The sequence below is a fragment of the Branchiostoma belcheri genome, unplaced genomic scaffold (genome assembly GCF_001625305.1).
Source record: "Branchiostoma belcheri isolate BF01 breed outbred unplaced genomic scaffold, Haploidv18h27 scaffold155, whole genome shotgun sequence".
Lineage (NCBI taxonomy): Eukaryota > Metazoa > Chordata > Leptocardii > Amphioxiformes > Branchiostomatidae > Branchiostoma > Branchiostoma belcheri.
Genome location: NW_017802991.1, coordinates 205,087 through 225,382, shown reverse-complemented (window position 1 = coordinate 225,382; position 20,296 = coordinate 205,087). Strand labels below are relative to the sequence as shown.

At 38.4% G+C, this 20,296-nt stretch overlaps 1 protein-coding gene across 7 annotated transcripts in view; it reads right to left on the bottom strand.

The window, feature by feature from the left end:
* LOC109465640 (probable cation-transporting ATPase 13A3) overlaps window positions 1–20,296 on the bottom strand; it is a 40,115-nt gene that overhangs the window by 10,435 nt on the left and 9,384 nt on the right. For 3 of the 7 annotated variants that reach the window (XM_019763016.1, XM_019763014.1, XM_019763013.1), the window contains exons 8-26: window positions 19,763–19,832; window positions 17,379–17,513; window positions 17,188–17,260; window positions 16,772–16,903; window positions 15,935–16,093; window positions 15,035–15,145; window positions 12,320–12,366; window positions 10,572–10,822; window positions 9,506–9,650; window positions 8,715–8,825; window positions 7,559–7,712; window positions 6,825–6,945; window positions 6,040–6,470; window positions 5,432–5,619; window positions 4,959–5,066; window positions 4,195–4,274; window positions 2,969–3,011; window positions 2,279–2,388; window positions 847–943 (exon numbers count right to left, since the gene is read on the bottom strand). In XM_019763016.1, the coding sequence (XP_019618575.1) occupies window positions 847–943; window positions 2,279–2,388; window positions 2,969–3,011; window positions 4,195–4,274; window positions 4,959–5,066; window positions 5,432–5,619; window positions 6,040–6,470; window positions 6,825–6,945; window positions 7,559–7,712; window positions 8,715–8,825; window positions 9,506–9,650; window positions 10,572–10,822; window positions 12,320–12,366; window positions 15,035–15,145; window positions 15,935–16,093; window positions 16,772–16,903; window positions 17,188–17,260; window positions 17,379–17,513; window positions 19,763–19,832 (2,566 nt within the window). The remainder of the gene's footprint in view (window positions 1–846; window positions 944–2,278; window positions 2,389–2,968; window positions 3,012–4,194; window positions 4,275–4,958; window positions 5,067–5,431; window positions 5,620–6,039; window positions 6,471–6,824; window positions 6,946–7,558; window positions 7,713–8,714; window positions 8,826–9,505; window positions 9,651–10,571; window positions 10,823–12,319; window positions 12,367–15,034; window positions 15,146–15,934; window positions 16,094–16,771; window positions 16,904–17,187; window positions 17,261–17,378; window positions 17,514–19,762; window positions 19,833–20,296) is intronic. The other 4 variants (XM_019763017.1, XM_019763019.1, XM_019763018.1 and 1 more) reach the window with 4 other exon arrangements.

The window sequence follows — 20,296 nt, the reverse complement described above, 5'->3', positions numbered from 1 at the left end:
CACTGTCGAAGGCATGAGTCCTCCGAACTCTAGTTTTTTCATTTTTTCTGCCAGTGGACAAAAGTTTGATACAAATTTACAAACATTTCAGATGCCATGAGGCACCCTTCTTCTTATGATTATAAGGTATTCTACCAGGTGATGTGCTACTAAGTATATTTGCCATCCTGCTGAGAAAACACATCTAAACAAACACTCAGATCTCTACCGCAACGTAAGCCAGTAAAATGCACTCCTGGAATTATCTAAACTGGAGTGTACAGAAAGCTGAAATGGAATGAAATACAAAGCAAACCATCAGAAAATCACATGATACATTACAGACTTGGGTAAAGAAGTAAAATACACAGAACTCTGCAATTCTGTTACTACAGATGTTCTGAGTGTATTTTAGTTTTTAATTCAATTCCGTCTCCCTTGTATTTCGTACTATAATTCTCGATCAGGAATCTACTTTAAATCATTGTTGTTGTTTTTTGCTTCATATTTCATTTCCCACATTCTGTGTATGTGAGTGCTGCCTAATGGATCTGTTTTTGGTGGATATACATTTTGTATGTACATTGTAAGCTGGTGGATCTATGTTAACTAATAGAGATTTGCATAAAATATAGCACACAACAACCATTATTATAGACATGTATTTTTATGTTTTTATGATTTTGTTTTATAATATTATGAAAAATAGTAAACTCGGTACAAAAAGTTGTGTCCAGTATATCATAATCTCTGTTGTAAGTTATTGTTTGCATAGCATAAAACTGCCAAATTGTGTCTAGATCTGGTGTATCTATTTGTTTATATATGAAAAATATGATTAAAAAAATAGAATCTGATGTTACTTACTCCATACAGGATGAGAACTGACATGAATTGAATCATGCTGTAGAGAGCCATGAACTTGAAGACACCAAAAGAGGTCACCAAAGCACAGCGACCCTCCCTGTACATATATTTAGGTACCCATAATCACTGTCTTGTGGTGCAAAAATAATTATTGTTTCTTTTAATTAAAATTGCAATTGAAATACATGTACATGGGACTAAGACAGAAATAATGCAGGTATGCGTACAAGAAAACAGCAATGTTTTAATCCTTACATGTACCGTTACATGTAACGGGGGGTGCCCTAATTCCGACCCATCCCTAATACCGAACTAGTTTGAAAAATCCTTGTTGCGGCGTTATGCATGGGAGCACGTGCCTAAAAATAATCACAAGAATGGACAATGTTTTTGTGTTGATATCGGTAAGCTCACAAAGTTTGTTTTAGTTCCTACACTCCAACAACAGACGAGTGAAAAATCTGTGTGAATTCGACGCTTGTTCGGGGGTTGACGAGCGTGTCAAAAATGCAGGTTTTGCTTTTCAAACAGCCACTTTGGAGCAAGTCGCGTAATCGTAAAAAGAGGACTTGTTTGGGACAGAAAAACAGTTGTAGATTGTTTTAGTCATAATTTGTGTATTATAATTTCTAAACTCTCTTCTCAGATCGACCTGTGTTAAACAATAGATCGGAATTAGGGCACCCCTGTTGCGATAGAACGTTCCACCGGCAAAATGACCAAAAACCTGCCGTACGTTTCGTGAGCCATTACGCTTGGGTGCAAGGCGCTACACTCAAGTGAAATACACAGCTGTACAGCTTTAATAGTTGTGATCTTTATCTGTCAATATTATATCTCATGTTGCGCGGGTTTTTGGTCAGATAAACTATTACCAAAGGTCTGTGCGTTTGCATGGAACATAGGTCGGAATTAGGGCACCCCCTGTTAATAATAATTATTATTCTTTTCAGTTGTGAAATACATGTAACAGCCAGATGACAACCTTACCACAAACTGAAGAAGCTAATCAAATACAAATCAAAATGAAACACACTCAGGGAATTATTATAACTACAATGCAGCAGCCTGAAGGTAGTTTAAATCTTTCGAATCAGGCAAAAAGGAAGTGGGAAGTTTGGGATGGCATGGCCTTGTGAAATGATTTCATAATATTTTATTTCTCCTAGTAAGCTGCTAGGTAACTAGGCACTAAATAAAAATAGTATACCTAGTAGCTTACTAGGAGAAATAAAATATTATGAAATCATTTCACAAGGCCTATGGTGCACCTGATACTTAATGTAATAGGATGGTAAAAAAAGAATAGTGCCATTTTGTAATTATTTCAAAGCATAACTGTTATATCTTGACATGTCCTCAATAATATAAGGCGTTTGTTTCTCTTTATTAGTAATCAACTGGGCAAATGACAAGTTCAATTAAATAATACCTGATGAGTGTCAAAACACATTGAATGTCGTTCTTCTTGGAGGTGAAGGGTGACGCAACCGAGGCTTCCAGCTCTGACAGGGAGATCCCAGCATGGGCCCGCTTCAGAGCCTAGTCAAGAAGTAACATGTTACATGTACACAATTACTATTGAATATTTAATATTTAATAGACATATAGACTTAAGAGGTGATTATGGCTGTTCAGCACAGCTGGGAAACCAGGTATTTCAAGCCCTCTGTCATGAAATATCAAGAAACGCTGCAGTTACCACCATTTTTGAATGCTCTAAACACCATTGGTACCAGAGCATGTCAAAACATATACATGTACCTTTAACAATCAAAATAATGGACCATTGGAAAAGTAACAAATTTGGAGTCTGCAGATCAAAAGATGTCATCCATATACTTGCTGTGGCTTAACTAGCACAAGTGAGATAAACACAAAATAATTGGTAAACTCCAATTAATGCAACCAGGAAAAACCTTAATGTTCATGTTGAAACATTGGTTTAACTTATTATATAATTATATTGTTGGAAAAAGCAGCCCAGATAGACTGGTCTTGGGTAATCATAAAACAAATATGATTGTCATTAATTTTATAAACAGGATACTGGATACACATGTTGTACATGTAACATTACATGAAATAAAATCTTAATAGAAAAAACAAATTAAAGTTTTACCCCACAATCATTTGCACCATCACCACACATGCCAACATAGTGCCTATATAGAAGAAAATGAAATAAAGACATTTACGACAACAAGCATGGACGTATATGTAGGCCTCAGTCAATACTGGTCACTTCACATTCACGTCAGGCATTTTCATGGAGGTAAAAATGAACATGTAAACTACAATACAAATATAATAACAAAATGTAGTTTCTACTGCAACCCTAACTTGACCCTTCAACAAAAGCCTTAAGTCATGTATTTAGAAGTCTTGTCCTGAAGCAGCCACTAGCCAGCCTTTTGATGACTATAGCTGCATCAAACATGTCAGCTCCTTAAAAACTTCCTACATCAGATTCTGTAGGTCATGTTTCCTAATGCCCTGGTCACATACAGCACATTGCACAATACTCGTACATCATAGGTTTGAGAATAGTGGGTACAATGGTGAACACATAAAGCATGGTCACAAACACCGTAAGGCATCTTACGATAGGTTAGGGGAGCATAGCTGGGTATTCCATGATAGTAGAAGCCTTTATAAATAAAGCCTAAGATTTTTCATGTATCAGATCCAGTATCACACAAACGTGTGCAACCCTCTATCACTATAAACATGTGGGTAATATTGAGTTAACATAAAAAATTGTTTTTTACACTTCCATTTATACACTTAAACCTCCGTAAGGCCACAACGACTTAATTTTATGGATGACATCTGCGCGCACATTGATTTTCACCTATTTTCAGAAAAAAAGAAGAAAAAAAAGATCATGTCCTCCAAGGCTCTGGCCTGGCTCTAGGCCTGGGTATTGTATGGTACCTAGTGACAATATTATACAGAGCCGGTGGTAACTATGGAGGATGGCACCCAGGCTGCTGAAGCTCCACGACTCAAGACCTCAGTACATACTTACAATGCCTATTCATAAACTCCGCAAAAAAAACAGCATGTGCCGGCTTGTCGAATACATCACCATGTCCTGACGTACATTCACAATACCAGCTTTGTATTCCTGTGGTTTAGTAGCATTTTTATTTTTGGCCGGATCTTTTTTTATTTGCCTGCGCGCACTAGTTTGGGGGTCTTTGGAGGATGTCATCCAAAAAATTAAGTCGCTGTGGCCTAGAAATAAATCAGGTTTTGAAAAATTTTGAATGCTTATGAACAAATCTACAAATTTAGACAAAAACCACTGCTGTCACAGCTGAATGACTTATAACAGTTACACACCCTAAATCCTGGTATACCTCCAGGAGCTGTGTCTTCTGGTCTGGGGACATCCTGGCAAAAACTGTGCCACCTACAGCCAACTGAAAATTCAAATAATTACAGTCACCATTTAATCATCAATTTTTACATAATGTTCCGGTCTAAGACAAAATTAAAATTATAGTAAACAGTGAATCTTGAGAAAATTAAGACTAGCTCAAATAAAGTTACAGATGACAACAAAATCATTCACTGTAATTGTACTTGGTTGGCAAGGGTATGAATACAATGTAACTTATGGCATCTGTTATACATGTTAAAATTGAATGTATATGTCATTAGCAAAATAAAAGTTTTTTCAGCACAATCTCTTCTAACCAGGGCACTTAGGCATTTTAATCCTACATAATTTGCAGGCACCAAAATTAATGAATGAATGACGACCTTTATTGCACATTTTTGCCACACTGGGCTAAGTACAGGTCAAAACAAGACATGTTGAAAAGATACATACAAAATAAAACTAGCTATCATTACATAAATTCAACTTCTCGCTTTTCAGTTATAGTAGAGATAAAGGAACAGATATGCTTTTCGATGGAAGGTTTGTCAAGTCGAATTAGGAATATGAGTTTATGTAATCTGTACATTTAACGAACAGAAAAACATCGAATTGCAGTCACTGTGGACATTCATCGGGATCAAATACATGTCAATCAAACAAAAACTGTTCAAATCAAAAGCACAAATTTATCTAATATATTGTTGGTGATTTGAGCCAGTACCTTGGGTAGAACATGTGGGAAGTACTTCCTGATGATGGCAAATGATTTCCCACTCACAGCAAAGTGGAACTGGTCACCTGAGTCATCCACATCCACTGTATCTTCCTGCTGACAGCCATGCAATAAAACAGCATTTAGTTAGTAGGATTTATTTTTTCTGTGATAACCTCAGTCTGTACAGCGAACTTATCATTACTGTGAACAAAATTCTTCTTGCTGCACCCGTTGCCATTGCAAACGTATAACAGTTACACGTACATGTAGCTCTACGAAAACGTCCATTTTTCTCAGACCACAAACTTTTGCTACCACAAACATAAAGTGAATTTACAGTAAAAATTATGACATTAAAAAACATATAACAAAATGAAAGGATCATTTGAAATGTATGAAAGCTTATGGTGTTTTAACATCATGTGAAGATGTGAAGAATTTTGTTGATAATATAATAACATAATCCAAAATATCTTTACCATTTGTACAGCAATCTCTCCCCCCTTTATCTCCTCTTGAGGCTCCATGTGTTTAGTGGAGACTGTGTAGGTGATGTTGGGAGGGGTGCTGTCGGTAGGAGGAAGAGCCGTGACCTCTACCACCTGCTGACCAGGACAAACCATCCGACACTCCCGCGCTACACTCACAGCTGTCAGGATGTTGTCTCCTGTTTCAAAATATAACCAGTCTACACTTTCCAACTGCTTGCGTCATATTTTTTTTTAAAACCAAATTTAACGTCATTCTTCCCCAACCGGGAGTTAGACGTGCTTGCACCAAGTACAAGTCTTTTTTTGAAGCAAGATTTTTTACGGCTGGATGCTCTTCCTATAACGCCAACCCAAACCCTAGTAGGGCCCAGGATCCCTCTAACTGAGGGGGAAATGTGTGTTAAGTGCGTTTCCCAAGGGCACAACGTCTGGGTGCAAGTCCGGACATGTCTTGGTCCAACCCTGGGGATTGAACCTGGGTCTTTTGCTTGACAGTGCTTTTGCTTGCTCTATCCACTACACCACACAGACGCCACAAACATATACTTAACCTATAATCTAAAACTGTTACGTATAGCTTTGTAAAGTAATCTTACCTGTTACCATGACAGTTCTGATGTTGTAAATGATGGGTGTGGTTACCTTACCTGTTACCATGACAGTTCTGATGTTGTAAATGATGGGTGTGGTTACCTTACCTGTTACCATGACAGTTCTGATGTTGTAAATGATGGGTGTGGTTACCTTACCTGTTACCATGACAGTTCTGATGTTGTAAATGATGGGTGTGGTTACCTTACCTGTTACCATGACAGTTCTGATGTTGTAAATGATGGGTGTGGTTACCTTACCTGTTACCATGACAGTTCTGATGTTGTAAATGATGGGTGTGGTTACCTTACCTGTTACCATGACAGTTCTGATGTTGGCCTCCCTGAGTTGGTGAATGATGGGTGTGGTTTCAGGTTTGAGAGCATTTTGCATAACCATCAGGCCCAGAAATGTTAGGTCAGTCTCTACTTCATTCCTGTATGTTCAGAAAAAAATATTCTGTGTACATACATGCACATCTATTTGAAATCCAGATGCAAAGACCACATGCACAGTGATGAGTCCTGAATTGGCATTGTGCATAATACATTGCATAAATTAACTGTGATATTGTCACAAATACATGTACATCACTCCTAATGCCCACCATCATTCCATCCCAAGTTAAAATGTTAGCAAATTGATACAGATTGGATGGAAAAGACAGAACATTGGACCACGTTGACACACGTTATGTATTCACAATGGGAATCAGGTCACTTCACCTACATGTACATGTAAAATCCAACATGAATTGGCCCCATTACAGTATGTAACTTCTGTATCTTACCTTTCCATCCGTTGTGCCTGTAAAAACCTGACTTTGTTTTCCAAAGGCCGGCATGCCAAAGCAATAACTCTGAAGCCACTTTCTGTGTACGTCATTAGAACTTCATAGAAATCAGCTGGAACTGAAACAGTAAAAGGCGTTAAGAATTTCAACAATCAACATCAAAATCATATCATGTTAAAGATCGTGTTTCAACTACGGTTACAAGAAGAATTCAGAAACCTAACTGTCTTTGCACTTATTATGCAAATTAGGTCCATATAGTACATGTATGAATGCACTAGCGATCATAAAAGCATGTTGAGTTGGAATGCCTGACAGAAATTCAAATTTTTCAATTCAGGCCACACCAATTTAATTTCTTGGTTAACGGATTTTTCTAGAAAAATAATGGAGCGGGCGGGCCAAAAAATAAAAAATAAAAACTGGCCTAGGCATCCTATTATGGCCTAAAATGGTACAAAAGCAGCCATGAAGTCAACACACCAGGCTGGTTCAAAATTTAAACAACGAATTTTGAACTTTTAATGATACCACTGCATTGAAAGACAGAATAACTGCAACAACTAGTGTGAAAAAAGGACTGTTTTCAACTGGGCAAAATATGAGCATTTTGCAATTGATTCTGAATTTTTATTATTTGCAAATCAGAAAAAAATGAAGCGGGCAAATCCGTTAACCAAGAAATTAAATTGGTGTGGCCTCATAGCCCCAAAACCGAGGAAAACACATACTGGTGTGAGGCTTGCAGAGCTGGATGATCATCTCTGGTGCACCCTTAGTGTACACCACCATGTGGTCACTCCCCAGGGTACGTGTCATCACACTCATGCGCTGAAGACTGGAGGAGAACGGAAACTGACGAAGAATTCCCACCTCATACGGGTGCTGAAAACAGAGGGCAACTTTTTAAATCATATATCAATAGCTTTTAATTAACAATCATTAAAAAAACAATGGAAAAACAAAGAATCTGCTGCATTCTCTCAACATTTATCAGTTTGATCATACATTCAAAGTATACATTTTTTGTATACTTTGAATATTCTTTTTATGGCTTCACCACTATGTGGTGAAGACATATTGTTTTTCCGCATGTTTCTTCTCCTCCTTCTCCTCCTCCTTCTCCTGCCATGTCTTTAAATCGATTCAACTCCTTCATTTTTAGGCCAAATAACATGAAATTTTAGGCAAGAATGTAGAGTGGGCAAATACCCCCAGGTGTATTTTTCATTTTTGTGATACAGGCTTTTAAAATGGTTTTATTTGAGCCTTTTGGTTTTGTTATAGAAAATGTACTATAATTATAGCAGTGTGTTACCATATTTGGGCATGAGTCATCAGAATGGCATGCAGAGCAAGCAACCAATAGGCATGCAGCTTTCCTGTATTCTTCTTGCTGATTGGTTGTTAGAGTTTGATTAGGTTAACTCAATTACACCTGTACAAAGCCATGCCATATTGACAGTATGAACTTTATTCAAGTGTTTTGGTAAGTATGTCAAGCTTTCCTGCTCCAGCATTGGAATGCGGGGCATAAACGCTTCTTTTTATCTTGAAAATCAGCAGTTTGCATTGTGCAATTAAAAATCCTAACCAATAATGTAGGTGGTAGCTATCTAACGGTTGTCACTTCATACTATAGTTATATCAATGTAAAGAATTATTTTCCCTTGTGTTTCTCCTTCTTTCCCTGCCATGTCGTAAAATGGGGTGAAGCCATCCGCTACATTTGCTCCAAAGCAAATGTCTGCCTTTCTAGTCTAAAATTGTAATACCTGACAAATTATAATTTTGAACCTGGTATACAAAGTCTGTGACAATCCCTGCATTGGTTTTGAAAAATGTGTAAGTTTGAAAACACAAACAGTACATGTATCTGTTTAGCACCTCTCTTTTATCAGGAGAATGAAGCAGGACCATGGTTTGTGGAGGTCGAACTACAGTCGGCACCAACATGTCAAACTTAGTGCTCTCTTCACTGCCTGGTTCCTCCAACTCCTACAGAAACAGAAACAAGTGAACATGAATTCCTTCTTTAAAACCTACGTAGTGTCTAACAAAACATTTAAAATGGCAGGTAATGCAGAAAAATGCATGCAGTAGATCTATTTATTGCAGCAACATTTGTAGTATGCACCAAGCTGGTTACTCTCAAGTGTGCATTATTCTGCAACAAAGCACACTTGTGAAATAAAGCACACTTGGGATGATTTTGCAATACTTCTATCATGCTGTGACATTATGGTGTCATAATCAATATGAAATGGGGGCTTCTGATTTAATAGTCAATACCACCTGGCTATATGATGATATAATACTTATTACGTAGAAGCTTTATTGGATGGATTGTCATAAAACTAGGTAGGTGGCTAGCTCGTGATGAGACCTTTGATTTTGGCCTCCCTCTCAGCTTCTTATGGTACTTTTTTGCAGTGGAAGAGCACTGATACATGTAGTTACATGTATGCTAGGATCACAACTTTTGGACATTAGATAGATTTTGCATGTACTCGGAATAAACGTACAACGTAAGTTTTGGCCCACTATCACCTTGTTCTGGAACTGCATTTAAGTTTCCAAAATCTTTCAAATATGTTTGTAAGCAAGGAAACATTAGGATAAGCTGCAAGGTAAGAAAAGCGATGTTGAGTCATTCGTAGTTCAGTGATGAGTAGTACCCATTTTGTAGCTTGAAACATCTTGAGGTCCAGAGGGTCTCCTGATAGGTTTCCACCAATCACAGTTAGGGAGTGAGTGGTTGCCATGGCAGTGAGGAATGGCCCCAAAGGCAGTTGGGATACATCTTGAATGGCAGGTGCAAAACTGTGGGTAGAGCACTTAATTAAACACCTCTTTACAGTTTGTTCTTTCTACATGTATGTACAGGTGGCAAATGTTCACACTGCTACTAAATATGCAGGCTAAATTATAGACTCTGCTATTTATGAAAAAAAGTTCATCATCTTAATACTACTAAGCATTTTAATGACTAAAAGCACAATCAAATACAGGTAACATCTACTTTCATAACACCACCATGTTCATGGTAATTTTTCATTGTGATACCAATCCAAACAGTTTGCCTGAATGTCTCCAGTCTTGTGATATTTTCATGTATGCAGATGAAATGATGTATTCTACAACAGTCATAAAGACTCGGACACCAGCATTAATATTTATATTGATCAGTTTGCTCCAAAACAACCTACAGGCTTTTGGAATGGTTTGCTGCAAATTACCAATCCACGAACAGTGGCAAATGTAAATGCATGTACATACTATTAGGAACAAACAAGATACTGGCAAACTTTTAACGCTCCAAGTCGGTTTTCAATTGTGTCAACATAAAAACATGTCATGATCGTGTTTAATCACAGTTTAAAGCATAATGACGTCTACCAACACAGATGAACTTTCAAGATACCTGAGAAATTATTGAAGCAGCAGTTAGTTAATGCCTTTAAATTAAGTCATTGTTTGTTTTTTGGTGGTGTTATGGTTAGTGGCAGGTATTATGAAAGTAGACTTTATATTTCAATGCAATTTATCTATTTAACCTGTCCAGTAATTACAACTCATGCCATTTCCTGGATACACATAAAAATACACATAACAAATACACAGTACATAAACTATTACTAAATACAACATCCTAAACATCAACAGTCTCTAGTCCTGCTCCTAATGATCTGTTAATGAAATATGAAAGGGCAGACTCATAATGAAAAGGCAGACTACATGTACCTGTTATTCTTGGTTGGTACCACTGCCCACAGGTCCAGCCCATCTTCTGTCAGGGTCCCAGTCTTATCAAAACACACCATGTCCAGCAGACCACAGATGTTGATTCGCTCAGGGCTTATGCAAAAAATTCCTTGCTTTTTAAGTCTCCTCTGGGCATAAATGATGCCAATGGTGAGGGCTGAGGGCAGAGCAGGAGGAACACAGATGGTTATGAGGTCCAGCGCCTCCAGGAAGATCTCTCCAACTGATTCCTTCATGTAACAAAGGAAAAGACAATGTCAAAAGAAATTGTGAGTGCTTGACAGCATGCATGTAAACTTAACATCTACAATGAACTTACTGCATTCAATTTACCAAAAATGCCTTTCCTTGTTTTTTCCTGTTTTTGGTACAAAGAAAATTCAGCTGTCAACATCAATATTCTTCTCTGTTCAATGATAAGTCTGCTTCTTTTGATTGCAATTTTGTTGTAACAGGTAGAAAATGTTGAGTGACATGTACATGTACAAGCCATGTATAATTGTAGATGTTGAAATGTAGTGAAACTTTTGCAGAATGTGATTGGAAAAATTCCACAACGCCAAATGATGTTAACCAGATGCTTTGTGGATTTGTTCATTGTGAAGTTGTCTTTGTGACTGTGATGAATACAGCCTCAAAAAAGGAAAACATCTTTTACATTCAACTAAGTACTTTTACATATATTGTACATGTAGCCTTACATGGTGACCATCTTAATTCTGATGGTGATATTAATCATATTCTGATACTGACAACTTAGATTTTTACTTAGGCCATGTTGATTTGATTATATGGATGACATCCGCTGGGAACCCCAAAACTGATGCGCGCGTGCGAATAAAAAAAAAGTTATGCAAAAAAAAAAAGTTGCTTTCACTATGAAATCTACGTGGTCAAGAAGGTGGAACAAATGGCACAGAATATGTTATGGCGAATAATCTACTCTTCGAATTCATTTCTTTACATTTTTGTCCTTTTTCCTTTGATTTTGGCATTCTACGACATTGGTATCGTTTCTAAATGTTTTCCTTGCAACTTATGGTATATTTTTGCTCATTTACCAACTGTTTTGCACGATTTACAGTATGGTTGAAAACTTTTTTCATATAATCAAATCAACATGGCCTAAGGCCATGTTGATTTGATTATATGGATGACATCCGCGCGCGCATGAATTTTCGGCCGTTTCCCAAAAAAAAAAGTTTTCAACCATACTGTAAATCGTGCAAAACAGTTGCTAAATGAGCAAAAATATACCATAAGTTGCAAGGAAAACATTTAGAAACGATACCAATGTCGTAGAATACCAAAATCAAAGGATAAAGGACAAAAATGTAAAGAAAAGAATTCGAAGAGTAGATTATTCGCCGTAACATATTCTGTGCCATTTGTTCCACCTTCTTGACCACGACGTAGATTTCATAGTGAAAGCAACTTTTTTTTTTGCAAAACTTTTTTTTTATTCGCACGCGCGCATCAGTTTTGGGGTTCCCGGAGGATGTCATCCATATAATCAAATCAACATGGCCTTATTATAAAACTCTTAGTAACACAAATATTAATTTTGTGGGGAACATCCTAGTCTACTGTATCTAAGACTCTATTTTGGTTCATATTAAAATTGTAGTTCCTACAGAATATCTTCTGTCGGTCCTGAGCTGATGTGAAATTATCAAGTATGTCTTGAAGTGAGGAAAGGTAGCAAAAAGCTGCAACATTTCACTTACCCCATCCAGGGCCATCCACGCCACAGTAAATGTGAAGCCAATCATGGCTGGAAAAAAAGGAAATATACATTTTATTAAGACATCCCAAGCACATGACTATAATTTGCAACTGTTAGGCACGTAATCAGCAAGAAAATTCACATGAACATTTGTCAAACAAAACATACCAATGAGTTTACATGATGAAGGCAATACACTAAATTTTGTACATTTCATCCATGACCTTCGAGAGTTTCCAATTCATAAAACTCAAGAATACAGTTTTGATGCTGTTATGCTAAACCTTTAGTAGGATACAAGTTGGAAGGGAGGAGGTTGGCAGTCAGATTACATACTAACAACACTAATAAATTATGTATAATATACTGAGTATAAACTCTGAATGAGCTCTTTACAAATGAAAGAAAAATATACTGTTCTTACAACTGAATAAATTATGTAGATCAGGTAGTTCCAGTCACGGATTGCACAGTGGGGTCTTTCATGCATGTCAATTTTTTTTATTACCGTTTAAAATTGAAAAGCACCTGGACCTTCAAACTTACCAGGATTGTGCTACAGAGGCTCTGGCAACGTAAACTATTGAAGTTGGGGATCAAGGATTGCTGAGATATGGCAAAAATCACTTCCAGGTTGACAAGGCCTTCATCTCTTATTTGAGGCTGGGCCTGTCTTTTTTTTAAAGCTTTTCTAGTTTTTACATTTAATATCTAAGTTGTTTCAAATTTCAGATGTTAAAGAATTTAGACCGTAAATCAACTGTTCAGTCCACCCATACCAATTGGTCTGGTCCATAGGGCATACAAAATATAAGTGGTAACATACATGCACACACTACCTAATCACAATGTCATCAAATCAAGAAATGAGACTTGTGAAATACAAAATATACCACATCTGTAATGTGGAAAAGTTTTAGAATATCACTCATGACAAATGAGACAAAGCTCATTTATTTTCATTGATTTTAAAAAAAATCAAAACTATTTATAGGGCGAGTATAGGTATGTAACAAGCATTGCTAGACAATCTCTGAGGTAAATTGTATATCAGAGAGAGAAGCAAAGTATCCTGAAGGTGAAGCTGTAATCCTACCCACTACAACTATACAGCATGCCCATGGCATCTAGTATGCAAAGTACTTACTATTTTGTAGATGGTATGACATGCATGTACATTGATGAAGGTTAGACATCCAGGTAATACGATATGCCAAAAAACAGTTACTCAAGCAACTGGATATGATTTTGAAAACGTCAGACGTTTCAGCTAGTATCCACTAGCTTTCGTCAGTGACTGAGAGACCAGAGGGGAAAGCAGGTTTATATACACAACCTGTTGATTGATATGCAAATAAAGTGAAGACAAATTTTTGGAAGTCGAAAAGGCCAAATCCCGGAAAGATCGACCCGTAGCCCCCCTTCCCTGTTGAGGGTGGGGTTGTACATTCTTTCATATATTGCCTCTTTAACACCCCGTTTTCGCGGTCTAAGACATCCGTGGACTCGAGTTTGAAAGAGTGACCCTGGTTGTGTTGTAGGTGGTGGAAAATAGCTGAGGAGTAGCCGTTGGCACTAGGTCTGCAATGTTCTTTGTACCTTACTTTAAGCGGTCGACTTGTCTCTCCGATGTAGGTGTTGTTACAATTGGGCTCCTCACATTTGAGTCTGTAAATAACATTCGCCTTGGTACCCTTGTGAGGTCGGTCCTTAGGGTGTACCAGTCTTTGTCTGAGGGTTGAGTGAGGTTTGAAGTTAGTGGCTATGTTGAAGTTTTGGAAGATCCGTCGGAGTTTCTCAGATACTCCTTGGACATACGGAATAGTGATGTTGGCCTTGTTTTTGTTGGTCAATGGTTTGCACTTCTGGGTTTTCTTAGTCCAGTTTTGGTAGCCACATTTAGCCAGGGCACCTCGGAGGTGTCTTTGTTCGTCCGTTTTGGCTTGGTCTGAAGTGACAATGTTGTCTGCACGATGGAAGAGAGTTTTGATCACTGCTAGTTTGTGTTCCAAAGGGTGGTGGGAATCAAAAGCCAGGTACTGATCAGTGTGGGTTGGTTTCCTGTACACTTCGAAACCTACAACACAACCAGGGTCACTCTTTCAAACTCGAGTCCACAGATGTCTTAGACCGCGAAACACGCTGGTGGGAACGGGGTGTTAAAGAGGCAATATATGAAAGAATGTACAACCCCACCCTCAACAGGCAAGGGGGGCTACGGGTCAATCTTTCCGGCACTTGGGATTTGGCACTCCCAGCCCCGAGGACAGACAACACTTAAGCTCCTGTCCTGTATAACAGGAGCTTTCAGACTAATTTGCATCATCTTGTCTTGACTTGTCTGACTTTTGTTCCTTTTTCGACTTCCAAAAATTTGTCTTCACTTTATTTGCATATCAATCAACAGGTTGTGTATATAAACCTGCTTTCCCCTCTGGTCTCTCAGTCACTGACGAAAGCTAGTGGATACTAGCTGAAACGTCTGACGTTTTCAAAATCATATCCAGTTGCTTGAGTAACTGTTTTTTGGCATATGCATGTACATTGTACAGGTATGACTGTATGGCAGGACAGTACAGTATTGTATGGGTAGGATGGCAGCTCCACTGTCCCACTCTTTATATCTTCTGTCAATGCATGATACTTTCTTTGCTGTTGTTGTGATTGTATTCCACAGTGGCTTTATTTTTTCTGAAGTGAAACAGACTGAACTTACCTACGCCAACAAGAACCGACACAAATCTGTAGGCTGCTGTGAGAAGTTTGAAGTTGAGCGGTTTGGGGAACAAAATTGAGCGTACCAGCTCTCCTTTAGCTGTAGAAAAACCTACAAAAAATAGAAAGAACACTGGCTGTCATTGGCTGGAGAAATATGATCAACTGAAGTATTTCATTCAAATGAGTATCTTTTTTGCATAATTATCAATGAGAAATATTTACAATTCATCACTTGTAATATTGTAAACATCTTCTTGGCGAAGGTTAGCCTCAGTGGCATCCTTCGTAGTTTCCATGACAGTGACATTAGGGAGCGGGCAGAAACTACAGAGGATGGCACCCAGGCTAGGCGAGGTATGAGGTTTAGCAGACCTCTGGTAGACAACAGCACATGCCTCAAACCAGGGCTGCGTACCTTTTCGTAACATCAGGTACAGGTACAGGTACAGAAGATTAGGTCCAGGTCAGGACCTGTACCTGTACCTGAAAGTTCACACGCGTCACATGTTCTACTGAAATTCTTCAATAATGAAAGAAACATGAATAAAGTGTTGACAACTGTCCTGTATCTTTCAAAGAAGATGAAATATAACCATGGATGATATAACTAGGTTTCCTATCTCACTTCAGTAGTAAATCTGAAAAAATATTGTTGTGAAATGAGAGAGGCGGAAACTAAGGTAAATCTCTTTACTTTAACGCTGGATGTTCATTTTCCTGGCAGTCCTCCTTGTGGGTAGTGATCAAGTATGAATTTTTGTTCCGGTCCAAAAAAACAGTCCACTGACGTTTCGGGTTTTTCGGACCGGACCGATACTATTTTTCCGGTCCGTACCAGTCCACCTGGACGCAGCCCTACCTCAAACTAATAGTTATTTATCAAGTAAATGTTTCCTACCTGTCCTGACAACCACAGCCTTAACTTTCTCCCCTCCATAGTACCTGGTCTGGATGACCTGGGTACCACAGAACAGGGTGTGGCGCTGGTGTACCTCCGGTGAGTACAGATCACTACTCTGGGGAGGCACTGGTGTCTTTGTGACAGGTACACTCTCTCCTGTCAGGGGGATCAAAAAATTCAATCATACTTAGGCCACACCAATTTAATTTCTTGGTTAACGGATTTTTCTACAAAAATAATGGAGCAGGCGGGCGAAAAAAAAAATAAAAATAAAAACAGGCCCAGGCATCCTATTATGGCCCAAAATCTGTTAACCAAGAAATTAAATTGGTGTGGCCTTATCAAAGAAAAATAAGTAACATCGTGCCATTGCTCATTGGCAAAACCTTAGAGTTTATTTGCACTGAGAATATCACGTACACGTAAAAGACCTCTTCGTTGAATACATGTAAATAAAATGTAGAATGCAACATGGTGTATTTGGTAGAATGCTCCATTTTGTATTCTATTTATGTCATACCCACCCAAGGAAACACATGAATGTGAAAAATGCCAAAATTTAATGTCCCTAAACAAAAAATTGCTACAACATCGATATCAACTCTAACGTCCAAATTCAGTATTCCTATTTTCTAAAGCAGTGCATGCAGCAGGCAAAACATGTTTGAAGTATTATAGTATGGAACATATGGTGCCTGTGTGGTTATCAAACAGATCCCCGTGTGATACCTCTTAAGTTATCACATGGGCAGGAAAACCCATATCAAATGTTATTGCGATCCAGATATGACATTTGAAATAAAATTATGAGACAGGTACAAAGTCTCCAATGACCTGTAAGCATGCTCTCATTGACAATACAGTTGCCTGTGATGAGTGCAGCGTCACAGGGCAGCAACATCCCGTTGGCAGGGATGACAAGAACATCCCCAGGTACAAGGTCAGTAGAGGTGACTTCTGAGCAGACTGGGAACAGTGGAAATACAAGAAAAACAAGGTTATGAAGCAGTCTTATTGTTGTTTTACTTACCTGCTCTAAACATCATGACATTTATGATAGTACATAACATTGTCAACTATTGAAATCATGCCTAAGTCCCATCATCTCTTCTTATTATTGACAAACTTATCAAAAACATGCAGATGAATCCTGATTTGTATAAAATTTCCATCATTATGGAATTATTGGATAAATATAATATTGTTACAAGCATGAAAACTGTAAAAAAATGTATTGAAAATACTTTTACCTTCTCCATCGCGACAGACTTTGACCAGCATGGTATTGTGGGACTCCACCATTTGATGTAGCATTTCACTTTGCTTTGTAACAATAAGAATGAAGTTCACACCATCAGTCAGTGAACAGAAAAATCATGCAGTTTTGCAAAGTGAAAAGAAACAATAACACAACACTTCTCAAAACTAAAAGCCACCTTACCTTGCGTATAGTGTAGAGTGAAATGCCAATCGAGCCTAAAGACATGATAATGATAGCAGAAGCGTAATAGTAGTACTCGTCTGACATCCACAGGCAAACACTGAACAGCTGGAATATGTAAAATGGGTTCAGCACCTGAAGACAACACAACAAAATGTTTGTGAGTTAGGAATATCATGTGCCCAGCTCCACATACATTCTGAAACAAATTTTAATTTCTCTGGCATTAAGAAAGAAGATGACTGTATACATCACTTTTTTTCATAAGTATTATGAATATTATGATCACAATATTATATATAGGGAGCAGATGTTACATCAGTTCACCTTCAAGTTTATTAGCCTTGTACGTGTATTCTTTGTTTTTACAATTATGGTGTATTGAGGGAGATGTACTAAATGCAACATCACATTCTATCCCTAGAATTGGAACTTAAGTGGCTCAAGTTGTTAGGACACTGTTTAAAAAGCTTTGATATGCAAAATTACATTCAAAGACAGCAAAGTCATGCATAAGTTTCCCATGCTTCCAGTCTGCTCATGCCACCGGAGATTTGTGCTATACCCTCTGTAATGTGATCAACACAACACCACCGGGTGTTTTCAAATTATAATATTTCTGTATCCCCAGGATCATAGAGAAAATATAACATGTACATACCGGTATGTGGCATATTATTACTATTCTACAGGGCTCAAAATACCCATGTGCAATGTGCAAAATGCACATGATTTTCAAGATTTGCATTCTAGAAATATTTGGAATGTGCAATTTTGCACCTAGAGCAGGAGGGGGCATGAAGGCAAAGAAGCTCCCAGCTCCTAGGATAGACAACACTTGTGCTCCTTTTTTGAAACAACAGGAGCTTTTTGACTGATTTGCCTCATCCTTGTCTTGGCTTTTCTAACTTTTGTTTCCTTTCAGACTTCCAAAAGAATTGTCTTCACTTATTTGCATATCAATCAATAATGCTTATAAACCTGCCATTCTCCTGTGATCTTTTAAGCGTCAGTAAACACCCGCCGTACATGCATCTGCATGCTGTCTACATGCTGTCAACGTGGGCAAATATAGGGGATCCGTAAGTGGTGAGTACCGCCTCTGTATGGAATGCTAGGGATTTGGGAGCATGCAGACACGCCGTAGAAGTTAAAGTGCATGTAAAACTTTTTCTACATGCAGTCTGCGGATTCACCACCCATAAGTGCGATTACAGGCGACGCGTGTGCAACACACTGACCCCGTGAACTGTTCTCACGGGCAATTGTTGTAAGTAGAGCGCACGTACCATGTGTGGCGCACTTTGGTTGCGTGTTCCGTGCTTACTTCGCACTTCCCAGTTCACCTGCTCAATGACTAGGCAGAACACACGTGCATCGTACTAGGTGCTCCGCACGTACCACGCACGTGAAACGCACCTGATTTCTTCAGTATACAAAGACGATTTGACGGAAGACTGCCAACCCATCTCCAACATGCGCAACAAGGCACAGAAGAAGGCATCTGCAGCTACAACCAGACAAGACCCAAAGAAACGGGCCGTGGAAGACAATAGGGCGGCTAGTGAGCAAGATGACAGGAGGAGGGAAGAAGAATCAGATGGTTCATCGCACCTGCACACACTTATAACATGCGAGTAAGGAAACCGTACGCAAGCAGGACGTGTAGGTACGGCTGGCACGCGGTAATGTGGCAATCGTACAGAGATCGTAGGTTGTAAAAAAAGTAATGGTTTATTTTGTTCATACATACATACAATCCATAAGTTAAACATGTCAAACACATCTCGCAGCCCATAGGCTGAATTGGGGTGTTAAAATTTACAAAACGAAGCACGTAAGCACGTACAACTCACTTTCCACCTGCGCAACGAACAATACACACAACCGCTCACGGCCAGGCGTGGCGTGCAGACCACATAGTACTTCCGGGTTACACTTTGCGCAACCGTGCGAGTGATGTACTTTCTCTGCTGGTCACCCTAAATTTTCAGAAAAACGTAGCAGACGTGGGCTAAAAAAAAAAGCACGTACGGCGGGTTGTGACCGACTCTTTAGTGTCACTGACGAAAGGTACATTGTAGTGGGAAGCTACCTGAAATGTCTGAAAATTTCCAAAATTATATCCAGTTACTTAAGTAACTTTTTTTTTAATCTTCACCATATAATTTTGCACACATTAAATTTTTCAATTTGCACCTAAAATTCTTGCCAATGTGAAATTTTGCACGTACCTGAAAAAAAGTATTTTGAGCTCTGATTCTAAAATATCAGCATGTAACAGGAATTCTTAGTCAGACTAGCATTATATTTGACTCTAATTCCAGAGTATACACATCAAAGAGAATACAATGATGGAAATATTTCATGACAATATATTGTACCTGATAAAACAGGAGCTTGATGTAGGGTTTCACCTCCACTGTGATGGCATTGTCACCATACAGGGATCGCCTGGGACACAAGATGATATACATGACGTAAAGTATAGCTGATGCAGTCCATATTGAGCATGTAGCAATTAAAGGCACTTGATGCATTAGATTCTGAATGTGACAACTCATATTTGGTAGGCAAACTATTACCAAAGGTATGTGCATTTGCATGGAACATAGGTTGGAAATAGGACCCCTCCCATTACCATACTATTGTCTTGTGTAATGTACACAGTGACTCATAAACAAGTGTCAGAGTTAGACTGTGCAAAATCTAATGCATCAAATAACTTTGACACTTGTTTATGAGTCACTGTGTACATTACACAAGACAATAGTATGGTAATGGGAGGGGTCCTATTTCCAACCTATGTTCCATGCAAATGCACATACCTTTGGTAATAGTTTGCCTACCAAATATGTTTATTTCAACGATATCTTCCCGATACTATTTTGTTTATTTTCTAATGTTTTACGGTTTAG